Here is a 15,234-nt window from a genome sequence, read left to right on the forward strand (position 1 = left end):
CATAGCAAAGGGTCTGAATACTTACGGTATTTCTGTTAACTTATTGTTAATAAATTTGCAGTGCCCGGTCTGAGGTTTCTTTTGCTTTCTCTTCCTACTTGCGGATCCAAACCGGGATGTGTCTGTTTGGGTCTGTCCTCGGGTACAGTCCGAATTTTTGGGACCCGTGAAGAACTCTACTTTGAACAACATATTGCCACAGAGAATGAGGTGACGTTATGTGAATTGTTCGGAAAAGTGGAGGGCATAACGCATCGGACTTGGTGTGAATGGTTTAGTGCTTCAAAATCAGAAATCTATATTCCTCTCCAATCTGATGTTTCTTCATTTGTAAACCTGACTAATACTTAGAGGTAATAATAACTTGAATAATAATTAAATGCTTCTGATAATAACAAAGTGTAATGGTAATAGTGAAGTTGCAGAGAAAAGCAATGTGTTTATTTTGAGTCTGATCTTTGCCAATCCCCCCTCCCAACGGTTATGACGGTGACCATGTACATTGTCCTGGCCAATAACCGTAACCTGAAATTCCAAGACTGTCACAGCCCTACATCCAGGTTTTGTGAGTTTCAGTTTCCTGGTGTGAGATCGCTCCAGACTGGGTCAGTGAAATATGCTGATCAGACTTCATGTGAGACTGAATGTTAATAGAAATCCTGGACATTATTGTGTATACACACAAACATGCATGTGCGCAGGCACAGACATAAGTCCAGCATGTTTCCATCCATATTGACCCACAGCTGCCTTATATCTAAAACAAAATAGACAACACTGCCTAGGCTCAAAGTGACAGAAATCGTAAGGGGCCTACTAGGAGACAGTGACTTGGGGCAGCCATGCAGTGAGCCCCTAGGGTGGGATATTAAAGTCGAATCAGCCTGCTATCTCCACACTGCAGCTCTGTCCTCCTCCAAAGCCTGCTGGACTTACATCTTGCCGTTATTAACAGGAATAATAATGAAGAAATAACAGAGGGAGCACAATCCCATTCTCCTCAATCAGCAGAACAAAAATCAGAGGAGATCTGACTTCTCCACAAGAGGGGGGGGGGGGTTCCTTAGTTAGTCTGCCGACCGTGGCCTCAGATGCCTGTTTGATGACTGATACAATCAGAGTGGTCCAGACACAAGAGATTAGCAGTCAGTTTAACCATATCTGTAAACACTCAGCCTGGCTAGGACTGGGTCTATATTACTGGAGCCTAATTGAGCCTGGCCTCTTGCAGCACTGAGTGGTGTTGGACAGCCAGGAGAAGAGAAGAGGGCATTCTAACGAACAGGGTCAGATGCATTATGATGGGGCAGAATTGTCTTTTGCTCCCAGCAAGGACATGAAATCAACGATGCCATCGTTTAAAAAAAAATAAAAAATTAATTGCAGATGTCGCTCTACCACTGCCGACACCCTTTAGAACCTGGATGCAATGTCCTCTCTCTATGTCAGGTCATCAGGGCTGTTTGTGCCTCCTGATGTGTCCTCGGTGTCTCTCTGGGGCTGACCAGGCCAGGGCTGTGGCTGCCTGCTGAGGTAGAGGCACTTTAACCTCTCAGAGGAGCCCTCACGCACTGTCATTACCTCCATTTCTACTACTCTATTGTACCGAAAACCTTTAAACTGCTTTAAGAGCCTACGGACAGCTGGCCCTTTGTCTTTACAGCTGCTAATTGCTGCACTTTGAGTGGCCTCCTGGCAGTGTAAATAGATTCATATGGATATTAGTCATTTAAATGTGCATATGCCTTATGGTGCATTACAACCCCTCCTAACAAGGCAATGTTCCTTTCATGGTTGGGCTGTAGAGGTCTATTCTATCTCATCTGAGTCATGAAGATCCTGATGAAACAGCCAATTCACGTATTGATTATCAGTAACTAGCCTATATGGGTGTTTCCATTCCACTGCAGGTCTGTTAGAGAGCTGGGAACCAAGGCAGCAAAAGAGTCCATCTCCTGTCTGACCTCTGTCTGCCTTCCTTTCTGACTGAGTGATGGATGGATCGCTGTGGGACTTTCTGATGTCAGTCCAGCTCTCTGAAGAAGCATCAGTCTTTGGTCTGAGCCATCTGCACCTTCTGATGAATCTTCCCACCTCAGCCAACTGGTAGGCTGCTTAGTCAAGTCATGGGTGTGTGGGTATGTCTCAACAGACAAATGAGTTGCACCTGACCCATGGACTCAATGTCCTGGTGCTGCTGTGGACCGGTTGGTTTCTCTACACAGCACCTAACAACCCAAAATGGGATGATCGACCTGCAGGAACACATAAAGCTAGGCCCAGGCATACACCAGGTAACACCTTATTATGGTAATAGGAAACGTCTTTGGGATGAAATAACATGACTTTATTCTCTTCTTTATTTATTTGTTATTTTACCAGGTAAGTTGACTGAGAACACGTTCTCATTTAGCCAGGACACCGGGGTTAACACCCCTACTCTTACGATAAGTGCCATGGGATCTTTAATGACCTCAGAGAGTCAGGACACCCATTTAATATCCCATCCAAAAGACAGCACCCTACACAGGGCAGTGTTCCAAATCCCTGCCCTGGGGCATTGGGATATTTTAGACCAGAGGAAAGAGTGCCTCCTACTGGCCCTCCAACACCACTTCCAGCAGTATCTGGTCTCCCATCCAGGGACAGACCAGGACCAACCCTGCTTAGCTTCAGAAGCAAACCAGGCAAATTTTGAATGATTAGAAATGACATCAGTATTTAAACATACTCTTTACTTATTCCAGCTTTTATCCTCTTATTCCAGGTTGCATGTTCCATAGAGCCTGAATAGAAACGACCTTATAGGGACAGCAAAACAAACTATACGGCATTGTCGGGCTGCCTCTCAATATCAACAGAGACAGAACTAAACACAAGAGACTTCTTAGGTATATTTTTGATTCATGTCTGTTTTAGATGTTTGTATAATGACTCAGGGTTAGTAGTGCTGAATGTGACCTTAGTCTGACTTAGTCCAACTAACATTCTGGAGGTGAACTGGGTGTTGACGTGTGCCAGTGTGAGTGAATGTGTGACCTACCTGCTTTCCGTCCAGTGTGTAGATCCTCTTGACCACGCCGCTCTCCAGCTTGATGGCCTCTGTGATGTCGGTGAGCACCTGTTCGAAGGAGTGCGCTGTCTTCTTGTTGAGCAGCACGCGGACGGCCTTCCTCGGCTTCACGCCACTCCGCATCACCGTCACCAGCTTGGGGCGGACAAACTCCTTACCCTCCCGGGCCTCGTTGGCCTGCTTGCTGGCCAGGCTCTGCAGGTTCTTCTGGCTGGCCGAGGCCTTCACATTCACAGACCAGTTGGGGTTGACGTTCTTCGTGTAGTCGACCTTCTTGTAGACGTTCTCGGACGCACAGACGTAGCTCTCTCCTGAGGGGGTGAGAGGAGAGACAAAGAGAGAACGCCGTAAGGAATATGAAATAATCTACTTTGTTTGACATAAACTGAGGAAATATTTGCTTCAAAAGGAACCCAACATCAGTACTATCGTAAGTAGAGGTGTGGAGTTAAAGCTTGGAGGATAACCAGCTCAGATGTCACAGACCTTCGTGAGGGAGACAATACCAACACATCTTCATGTAAACTATGCATCCCCACTACATCTGATCTAAATGCATGGATTCAAGATAAACTGAGGACAGAAAAACAGCCTCCTACTCAAACGGGACAATCTAGCTCTACCGTATCTCATAGTGTATTGGCAAACTAGCAGTTATTCTCCCAGAAGTTTAAAAAACGAGCCAATGACGTGTGCTTCCACCCTGTCAGTAATTGCTATAGCATCTCCATGAACCGAATCCAAAGCATGGTGACCTGTGCACTGAACTCTCCCCCAATCATCAAACAGCAGGAGACTGCTCTGACAGAGATACGCCATCCCCCATTCTCTCAAACACATACAGAACATACAATATTGTAATGTCATACCAGTCCATGAGTCCTCCTCCACCATGCTTTATTACAGCACCACACGGTGACAATGACATGGTCCTCTTAGTGGGTGTATCAAGTTCTTAACATCAGCTGATGGAATTACCTTAGATGCTAGGTGTGGTAATGCTCTCCAATTTGTCCTAGTTTAAAACATACTGATCATGAAGACCTGTGGTTCTACTGTGACCTGTAGGAGGGTGGTTCTACTGTGACCTGCAGGAGGAGGGTGGTTCTACTGTGACCTGCAGGAGGAGGGTGGTTCTACTGTGACCTGCAGGAGGAGGGTGGTTCTACTGTGACCTGCAGGAGGAGGGTGGTCCTACTGTGACCTGTAGGAGGAGGGTGGTCCTACTGTGACCTGTAGGAGGAGGGTGGTCCTACTGTGACCTGTAGGAGGAGGGTGGTCCTACTGTGACCTGTAGGAGGAGGGTGGTCCTACTGTGACCTGTAGGAGGAGGGTGGTCCTACTGTGACCTGTAGGAGGAGGGTGGTCCTACTGTGACCTGTAGGAGGAGGGTGGTCCTACTGTGACCTGTAGGAGGAGGGTGGTCCTACTGTGACCTGTAGGAGGAGGGTGGTCCTACTGTGACCTGTAGGAGGAGGGTGGTCCTACTGTGACCTGTAGGAGGAGGGTGGTCCTACTGTGACCTGTAGGAGGAGGGTGGTCCTACTGTGACCTGCAGGAGGAGGGTGGTCCTACTGTGACCTGTAGGAGGAGGGTGGTCCTACTGTGACCTGTAGGAGGAGGGTGGTCCTACTGTGACCTGTAGGAGGAGGGTGGTCCTACTGTGACCTGTAGGAGGAGGGTGGTCCTACTGTGACCTGTAGGAGGAGGGTGGTCCTACTGTGACCTGTAGGAGGAGGGTGGTCCTACTGTGACCTGTAGGAGGAGGGTGGTCCTACTGTGACCTATAGGAGGAGGGTGGTCCTACTGTGACCTTGTATGTAGTGTACTGTAGGAAGAACAGTAACGGGACAGGTCTCTGTGGATCAGGGGTTTCATCACACCGGGCCAGCTATAGGTGTTCTCTATAGGCCAGTGGCAGGATGACATCTATACTGGCCTCCAGTTAAGAGAGTCAGGGATAAACATTTGATATACAGAGAGACTAGCTACATGAAAGGGGCTAGAAATGAGGTATAACTATTCAACCCACATGACCCTGAAGTGGAGAGGAGAAGCGAGCGTAATGTTTTGAGGCTGAAGAGAGAGAAGAGGAGAAGAGACAGGACAGTCAGTGGATAGACTGATGATCCCTGTCACAGAGAGGAAGTGAATCAGAGAAAGATAGATGGAATCTGCAGGAGCGAGAGCTGGGAGACAAAACTCATCAGGCTGGTGATGAGAGCTAGCTAGGTGCCAGAGGAGCAATGACACACCAGAGGACAGGACGACCAGAGGAGCAATGACACACCAGAGGACAGGACGACCAGAAGAGCAATGACACACCAGAGGACAGGACGACCAGAGGAGCAATGACACACCAGAGGACAGGACGACCAGAGGAGCAATGACACACCAGAGGACAGGACGACCAGAGGAGCAATGACACACCAGAGGACAGGACGACCAGAGGAGCAATGACACACCAGAGGACAGGACGACCAGAGGAGCAATGACACACCAGAGGACAGGACGACCAGAGGAGCAATGACATACCAGAGGACAGGACGACCAGAGGAGCAATGAAACTGACAAACCTTTACTTTTCTTTACTTTGAAAAGCAGTGGGCTTCTGCTTCCACATAGTCAGCCCTGATCTCCCCCAGATCTGCCTGTCAGTGGGTGTATGTGACAGGTCACATGGTTGATGGACAGAGCTCACTCTACATTTACATTTTACTAGATGCTCTTATCCAGAGCAACTTACAGGAGCCAATAGGGTTAAGTGCGTCGCACAAGGGCACCGACAGATCTGTCACGTAGTCGGCTAGGGGATTCAAACCAACAACTTTTCGGTTGCTGGTCCAATGCTCATAACCGCTAGGCTACTTGGCACCTCCTTCCTACTCATTATATTCTCTGCATTTGTTCCAGACGGCACACAGAGAAGGCGCTGTCATTGAGACGTGATCAAAGCTACATAGCCTATGGTAGCATGTTCATCCTGGAGAACGCACACAATTATTTACATGCCTTTGCCTAAGCAAATGAATAAGTTAAGTCTAAAATGAGCTCTTTGTGCATCAAAACACTGTTATAATATAATATTCCATGTCTAGCTGAAATACTAATGTGAATTTCTACTAAAGTCTTCCTACCTGTGGTGCTCAAAATCATGATATGTTGTGTCATGAGATCCAACACGGTATCATAGGTATATTTCTACAGATGTTTTTCCAATGGAAAGTGAATAAATTACGCTAGCACACAACGCTACATCTGAAACTGTGGCTGTCCTGTGTAAAAATGCAGAGACAGCAGAAACAGCTTTTCAAACAGTGTTATGACAGCATCTACCTAGAGTGCACTGCTTACTCACAGCACCTGGAAAGAATATATTTATCTCTCTCTTTCATCAGATCTAGCAGATTCTGTAGTAGGACGGTGGAGAACTGCCTGCTACCTCTCACTATTATAATTGAGCGAGTCTATTCAGTAGGGCATTCTGCCCAGCAACAGTGTAAATGGCAACCCTCAACACTTCCATCCAGGTAAACAGGTCCTGATTTCTCCTAAGGTCAGATCGTAAGAGTCAGCCAGTCCCACTAAGCCTTATGCCTGGGTGGACTGTCAGCTTGGGCTGAGATCCAGTACTCTGACCCGTACAGTACCGTAAGGTCCAGAGGCCTGTTAAGGTGGTGCAGCAGTTAACTCGGGCTAATACTGTATCATGTAAGCCTTCCTCTAAATGGTCTTCCGTAAAGGGTATTTCGGCTGTTCGTGCACACGAACGTCTATGCCCCTTCGTCTGTGATTGGTCAATGGTAGGGATTCTTCAATTAAGTGTTCGTTGTCATTCAACAATAGACTCATTTTCATGAGAAATACTGCACCAAACATCTTAGATAGATTGTGCGACTAAAAAACGTCAAAACAAATGACAGATTTCTTGAGTTATCTTAGATTAATTCTGACCATTTTGAGGAATTGTATATTGGCTACAGAGTCTCAAGATGGACAAACAGTACTATTGCCACTTTTCTCTCGTTTTTTTCAAGCAAAGGTATTTTAAGGGAGTATGCAAGCATACTCGTTCGGTTCTCCTTACCGGTTCGGCTGGCGCCCGAAGCATCCAGAAGCCTCCTTCAGCAGTCTGGGTTAATTTCCCTACATGCACTGCACTGTTAGTGACCTAAATGAGAAAGAGGAGCCCCCCCCCACACTATCTGTTTTTCATAAGGGAGTTTTTCATAATACTCCCTTCTCTACCCATCTCTCCTCCATTTCCATGTGTCCCTCCCTGGTCTCTCCATCACGTAGAGAGCCAGAGAGATCCAGAGGACATCACTCCCTGTGCCACTGCAGCACCAGACAAAGGACAGTGGGGGATAATACAGCGCAGAGTTCATTATCCTCTGTAAGAGGAGGACCTGTCCTCTTCCCGCCACCACACACAAACTCTCGCTCTTGCACAAACATATACCTTCTTATGATGGGATAAAGGTTAGCCATTTTGGTCAGGGAGCTGGTAGACCATAGTTTGCTAGTGCTGTGATAAGATCGTGTAAAAAAATACATTTGAAGAATGTATCTGCACTGTATGTTTGCTAGCTAGCCAGACATTCCATTCAAACTATGCATTCAATTCCCACCCATACACTGGCTAAAATCAGTTGATGATAGGACTTAGACAAGTTACAAGTACTGATATTGTATCATATAAAAGGACTCTCAGCTTTCCAAGAAAACAAACATTGTGATATTTATGTTCTCTTTGCATATTTTTTTAGGCTTTTCATACAGAAAATGTATAAAACCCATAATAAACTGTTATGATTATATGACAATATTTATATGACAATTATTCTATTATAGAATTTCTGATATATCACATCTTTGTTTAATTTTCCTGCATAAGTAAAAATCAGGAGTATGCCTCTACTGCCATTAATTCCAACTAGACTGGTTTGGATTTCTCCCTGACCAATATGGCTGCCATTTTCACCCCATTCTGGAACGTTGAGGGTTTATGACATAGCCCCTAATCATTTTATAGGATCTCTATGGTCGTCCGCCAAAAAAACAGCCCATGGCCATGTGTCATAAACCCTCAACGTTCCAGAATGGGGTGAAAATGGCAGCCATATTGGTAGAATTGCAAGTAATAAGCTTTAAAAAATCTAAAATTCTCTCAGCCCGATTGCAAAATGTGTAGAATAGCATGAGATTATCTTTGAAACGGCACATTTTTCTGATCTTGCGGGGGGGCTCAGTTGGTAGAGCATGGTACATGCAGTGCCAGGGTTGTGTGTTCGATTCCCACAGGGGACCAGTATGAAAACATTTATGCATTCACTACTGTAAGACGCTCTGCAGAAGAACATCTGCTAAATGACAAAACAGTAAATGTAAAATGAAACTGCAGTATGCCACTAGTGCCATACATTGTCTCTTCTGGCCCGCCTCAGCCGCCCCACACATACAACATACAGTCACTCCCCCAAGGCCCCGCTCTTTCCTAAACAGAAAACAAGAGATGATCACCTAATTTTGATCAAATGAAGCCAGGGTTTATCTCTTTGTATCATTTGTATAATCCCAGCCCCTTTCCCCCACCCCCTTCCCTAGAAACACCCCCTGAAGGGCTTCCAAGCTTTTAGGAAAATACATCTGCCACACACTGGAATGAATTGGCATGTTGGTTAGTGTTCCTGTTCATTGGTGTCAGTAGAAAGATAAGACAATGGTTGATGTGTCAGTAGGAAAGAGGGATTGTATCCAGGGAAGTGAACAGCACAATTAGCCAGGGGTGTTGAGTATAATTGAAAAACTCTGCCTCCAGGGCAGATGGCGTTGAGGGAGAGTCTTAATCAACACTGGCAGAGGACACTGAATTCCCGGGTCATACGAGTCGAGAGGAAGAGGTAAGTAATTGCATCAGAGTGAAGTGTATAAGGTTACAGGGTTTTCTTACTCTGAGGGGTGTGGTCTCAAGGTAATGAACCCAAAAGGTAGAGTACATTACTGGCAAGCTGTACTTCAAATAGCATAGTGTAATGAACTAACTGCTGTATAGTGCAACTATTGCCTTCTACATCCCTTCTCTTTCACTACATGGTCCTTCATACCCTTTTTCATTTGTCCTTGCTTTGTTCCTCTTTGGTTGTAGTCCAAACATGCAGGCTCTCTGTTTCCTTAAGTCATCCTTGCTTTGTTCCTCTTTGGTTGTAGTCCAAACATGCAGGCTCTCTGTTTCCTTGAGTCATCCCTGCTTTGTTCCTCTTTGGTTGTAGTCCAAACATGCAGGCTCTCTGTTTCCTTAAGTCATCCTTGCTTTGTTCCTCTTTGGTTGTAGTCCAAACATGCAGGCTCTCTGTTTCCTTGAGTCATCCCTGCATTGTTCCTCTTTGGTTGTAGTCCAAACATGCAGGCTCTCTGTTTCCTTAAGTCATCCTTGCTTTGTTCCTCTTTGGTTGTAGTCCAAACATGCAGGCTCTCTGTTTCCTTAAGTCATCCTTGCTTTGTTCCTCTTTGGTTGTAGTCCAAACATGCAGGCTCTCTGTATCCTTAAGTCATCCTTGCTTTGTTCCTCTTTGGTTGTAGTCCAAACATGCAGGCTCTCTGTTTCCTTAAGTCATCCCTTTTAACAACCATAGATCATTTCCCAGCTGGCAACGTAACATAATCTAAAACGTTTTATAACGCTAAGTAGCAGTAGGATCTATTTATATTTTATTAATAGGCCCCAATATGATCTATTTCTCTTGGCAGGCAGCAACAGTTCTTCTCCCCTATACAGGGATCCAGCTGGTGTCTGGAGAGAGAGAGAGAGGAAGCTCAGCTCCGCCTACCTGTCAGCCTCCTCAGACTGTGAATCCCTTCATTCCCAGGAGAGCCTGTTTTATATAGTTACAGACCCACTTCCACCTTATTTTGGGCTTTCTAACAAGGAGGAGCTACTGGTAACTTACCAAATTTACCTGAGTATTCTGTAACTTAAGTAATTAACAGGTAATCTATGGCAACTTCGGTCATTTATACTTGAATAACTTTTTTTTTTTAAATGTTTTTCTATATCTGTGTCCATGAGTTTCTAGTGGATAGATCATATGATTCAAGAGAAAATAGCCTAATTAATGAAAAAAATACATAGAATCAACAAATGCATTATTTTTAATGAACTCTGCAACTCTTTCAACTATTGACTTTTTTTCACAACTGCCACCAGTTTGGCACCAACACATTTACAAAGACAGTCAAATAAATGTGTGTAAAAAATATATACTGTATATATATGCTGAAACCTTCACCCTTGAGCGAGGCATTGCTCCTGTGAATCACTCTGGATAAGAGCATCTGCTAAATTACTCAAATACAAATAAAAAAGAATATTAAACACCAATAAAATCACAGTTTATGGTTTATATTTAGGAGAATGTTTTACAGCTTTGTCATTCAAATGTTTATTTTCAAATCCTCTTATTTGATATATTTTGCATGCAGTAAGGCAACACAGAGGGTCAAAGATAATTACAGACACGTGTGACAATCTGTGCCCAAAAATGCCACTAGATGTCATTTGATAAAATTCCAAACAAACCCTGGAAGTTACCAAAATTCTGTTAGTTTCCACTAATTTAACCTCCCTTTGCAAACTTAAGAAGGAATAACAGATACTACTACTGTTGAGGGGGGTATTAATATAACAGAGTAGGGTGGGAGGCCCACCCGTGTTGAGGTGTTATTGACTACCCTCACCACCCGAGGTCTGCCTGTCAGGAAGTCCAGGATCCAGTTGCAGAGGGAGGTGCTCATACTCAGGTCCTTGAGCAGTGTCAAGCGGGACTATTGTGTTGAATGCTGAGCTGTAGTCAATTAACAACATTCTCACATAGGTGTTCCTCTTGTCCAGGTGGGATAGGGCAGTGTGTAGAGCATCCAGCAGTCTTCATGATATTCTGCTGAGAGAGATTGGCTGAGCTGGCTGTAAGACTCCCGTATGGATAATTATGATGAGTCTGAGACTCAGCAATCACATCAAAGGTGGGGGAGTCCCCCTAATGAGGGGAGGAGACGTTACATTACATCATGCCAAGGAGAGGGGCCGAGACCCCGTCTGTCGGCTCATCAAACAGAATGCTGCCTGTGCTCCAGCCTCCAGGCAGATGGATGGATGGTTCCACTGGGACAACAGCCTCCATTTAGGAACCATTTCCTAATTCCTGGATGCAGACACAGCGATTACAGCTTTGGATCCTGCCAAGCACTCATTGCAATGCTCTCTCTCCCTCCACTTCTGAGCAGAGAATTCCACATGTACATTCCAGTGAGAGTCACTGACCGGATAAAAACCTCAGTGAGAATCTCTAATAACAGTGTAGGGTTTCACACAACGACAGCAACATACTACCACTACACCATGCATATCAATGAGAGGAGGAAGACATAATTGTGAAAACTGTTTCACTATCCACTATCCATGTCCACCCAACCTTCCCCCACTCCCTACCACCCAACCCCTGTGACCACACCACTCCTGACCTCCCTGTGAGATCACCTTCCTCCATAATGACTGCCACTCCTGACCTCCCTGTGAGCTCACCTTCCTCCATAATGACTGCCACTCCTGACCTCCCTGTGAGCTCACCTTCCTCCATAATGACTGCCACTCCTGACCTCACCTTCCTCCATAATGACCTCCCTGTGAGCTCACCTTCCTCCATCATGACCCCCACTCCTGACCTCCCTGTGAGCTCACCTTCCTCCATCATGACCTCCCTGTGAGCTCACCTTCCTCCATCATGACCCCCCCACTCCTGACCTCCCTGTGAGCTCACCTTCCTCCATAATGACTGCCACTCCTGACCTCCCTGTGAGCTCACCTTCCTCCATAATGACCCCCACTACCTACTTGGGCTGTTACAGTATTACTGTCACACTGGCAGTCATGAGTCATGACAGCAGTAAAATTCTATATGACTGTTGAGTCATGATAATCTCATTTTATGCACTCTGGACATGCATTGAGAGTACCCAACCCCCTACAACCAGCAGGTACTACTGGCCCGGTGCTCTGGGCTCTATTGTCCCTCTAACCACTCTGACAATATAAATCCAATTGAAAATCCCATCAAACACTTATCATCAAAACAGTATGTGCTTTTAAAGCTCACCTCACTGTGATTGATCAATTTGAAGAAAGAAGTTCAACAGCAGGTTGAAACTGAGTGGAAAACATGGTCGTAGTGGATGTCGTTTCAAAGCCTAACACAACGAATTGGACAGCGCTTTCTAAGGTGATGATTCATTCAAAACACTCATATGCATATTTTTACTTATGCATAAGCATTGGCCGATACTGTATATGAGCCCAAGCCCGGGAAAAAAACACAGAATTACAATTATGTTTGTGCTATTACACAATAAATAGCCTACCACATATTACACACAGCAGAAAAAGACAAAACAAAACTGATTTAAGATAATCTGAATTTATTTAATTTAGGCTTGCCTACAATTACAGTGCATTTGTATTTGATGTGGAATAGCCTAGTAATAGGCCATTTTTATAATTAATAGGCTGACATTACATTTAGCTCCAGAATATCTCACCACCGTGAGTTTCCCTCTCCTCTCTCTTCTTCATTCCTTTCTCCAGCTGTCAACAGTATAATTAAATATGTTTCATTGCGAAAACATGTTACTATTGATGTTGCCAAACAAATTTCACTTGGTTTCCCAAATGAAGCACTGGGTAGCTGCAGGAGCAGGGTTGGAGAGCCCATGGCATACAGAGTTTGGGCGGAATATCACCTGTCCTGCAGCAAAAATACCTGAGTAGCCTCCCCGACATGACTTATAAACGTACTGGCGGGAAAGTGGACTCCATTTGCTATTCCAGACATTTTTTGTCTTGCTCCTGTTCTTGATAACGGGGTCATTCTAAATCGAAACAATTGTTACATATTAGTAAAGACGAGAGAATAGTCTGATGGGTGAAAATATGATCACTTTAGAGGACACACAGCATGTGCAGCCTGAGGCAAGGAACAGAGAGCAAGCTTTTTTTTTGCAGACTTTCTCAAATCATCAATAGCCCATAGTCCCATCATGCAGCCCATATACATTTAGATTTGTAAGACATTCTAAGGTTTGTATCACTCACAACTAAAGTTGCCAAATAACTCAAAATCAAGCATATAGGACCTGTTTCAAATGATCACATTTACACTCCACATATCAACTTCATATTTGCACTCGCTCCGGAATGGGAAAAATACCACTTCTATTTCTTTCAGTTCAGTTAAATTCTATTCTTTTTACTATAAAATCATATAATATAAAAGAATGGCATGGGACATAAACATATCTTGTCGGGTAAATGAACAAGCCTATGTATGACACGGCGCACAGCCAGAATACACAGTAGGGCAACTCACCTTCCTCCATAATGACCCCCACTCCCTATCATCTAACCCCCCATGTGAGATCACCTTCCTCCACAATGACCCCCACTCCCTAGCACCCAACCCCCCCATGTGAGCTCACCTTCCTCCACAATGACCCCCACTCCCTAGCACCCAACCCCCCATGTGAGAGCACCTTCCTCCATAATGACCCCCACTCCCTATCACCCAACCCCCCGTGAGCTCACCTTCCTCCAATGACCCCCACTCCCTAGCATCCAACCCCCCATGTGAGATCACCTTCCTCCATAATGACCCCCACTCCCTATCACCCAACCCCCCATGTGAGAGCACCTTCCTCCACAATGACCCCCACTCCCTAGCACCCAACCCCCCATGTGAGAGCACCTTCCTCCATAATGACCCCCACTCCCTATCACCCAACTTCCCTGTGAGCTCACCTTCCTCCATAATGACCCCCACTCCCTAGCACCCAACCCCCCATGTGAGAGCACCTTCCTCCATAATGACCCCCACTCCCTATCACCCAACCCCCTGTGAGCTCACCTTCCTCCAATGACCTCCACTCCCTATCACCCAACCCCCCATGTGAGAACACCTTCCTCCACAATCACCCAACCCCCCATGTGAGAACACCTTCCTCCACAATGACCCCCACTCCCTAGCACCCAACCCCCCCATGTGAGCTCACCTTCCTCCACAATGACCCCCACTCCCTAGCACCCAACCCCCCATGTGAGAGCACCTTCCTCCATAATGACCCCCACTCCCTAGCACCCAACCCCCTGTGAGCTCACCTTCCTCCAATGACCCCCACTCCCTAGCACCCAACCCCCCATGTGAGATCACCTTCCTCCATAATGACCCCCACTCCCTATCACCCAACCCCCCATGTGAGATCACCTTCCTCCACAATGACCCCCACTCCCTAGCACCCAACCCCCTATGTGAGAGCACCTTCCTCCATAATGACCCCCACTCCCTAGCACCCAACCCCCTGTGAGCTCACCTTCCTCCAATGACCTTCACTCCCTAGCACCCAACCCCCCATGTGAGATTACCTTCCTCCATAATGACCCCCACTCCCTAGCACCCAACCCCCTATGTGAGAGCACCTTCCTCCATAATGACCCCCACTCCCTAGCACCCAACCCCCTGTGAGCTCACCTTCCTCCAATGACCTTCACTCCCTAGCACCCAACCCCCCATGTGAGATTACCTTCCTCCATAATGACCCCCACTCTCTAACACCCAACCGCTATGAGCTCACCATTATCCACAATGACACACACTCCATACCACCCGACTTCCCTGTGAGCTCACCTTCCTCCACAATGACCTCCACTCCCTAGCACCCAACCCCCTGTGAGCTCACCTTCCTCCAATGACCTCCACTCCCTAGCACCCAACCCCCCATGTGAGATTACCTTCCTCCATAATGACCCCCACTCCCTATCACCCAACCCCCCATGTGAGATCACCTTCCTCCACAATCACCCAACCCCCCATGTGAGATCACCTTCCTCCAATGACCCCCACTCCCTAGCACCCAACCCCCCATGTGAGAGCACCTTCCTCCATAATGACCCCCACTCCCTAGCACCCAACCCCCCATGTGAGAGCACCTTCCTCCATAATGACCCCCACTCCCTATCACCCAACCCCCTGTGAGCTCACCTTCCTCCAATGACCCCCAATCCCTAGCACCCAACCCCCCATGTGAGAGCACCTTCCTCCATAATGACCCCCACTCCC

The 15,234-nt window shown here is 46.3% G+C and overlaps 1 protein-coding gene across 4 annotated transcripts in view; it reads right to left on the minus strand.

Annotated features, from left to right (window-relative positions):
• Positions 1-15,234, minus strand: part of LOC109874352 (neuronal migration protein doublecortin) — a 94,471-nt gene that overhangs the window by 66,794 nt on the left and 12,443 nt on the right. For all 4 annotated transcript variants that reach the window (XM_031809330.1, XM_031809326.1, XM_031809329.1 and 1 more), the window contains exon 3: positions 3,044-3,384. In XM_031809330.1, coding sequence (XP_031665190.1) covers positions 3,044-3,384 — 341 coding nt within the window. The remainder of the gene's footprint in view (positions 1-3,043; positions 3,385-15,234) is intronic.

Source organism: Oncorhynchus kisutch, linkage group LG29 (assembly GCF_002021735.2).
Source record: "Oncorhynchus kisutch isolate 150728-3 linkage group LG29, Okis_V2, whole genome shotgun sequence".
Lineage (NCBI taxonomy): Eukaryota > Metazoa > Chordata > Actinopteri > Salmoniformes > Salmonidae > Oncorhynchus > Oncorhynchus kisutch.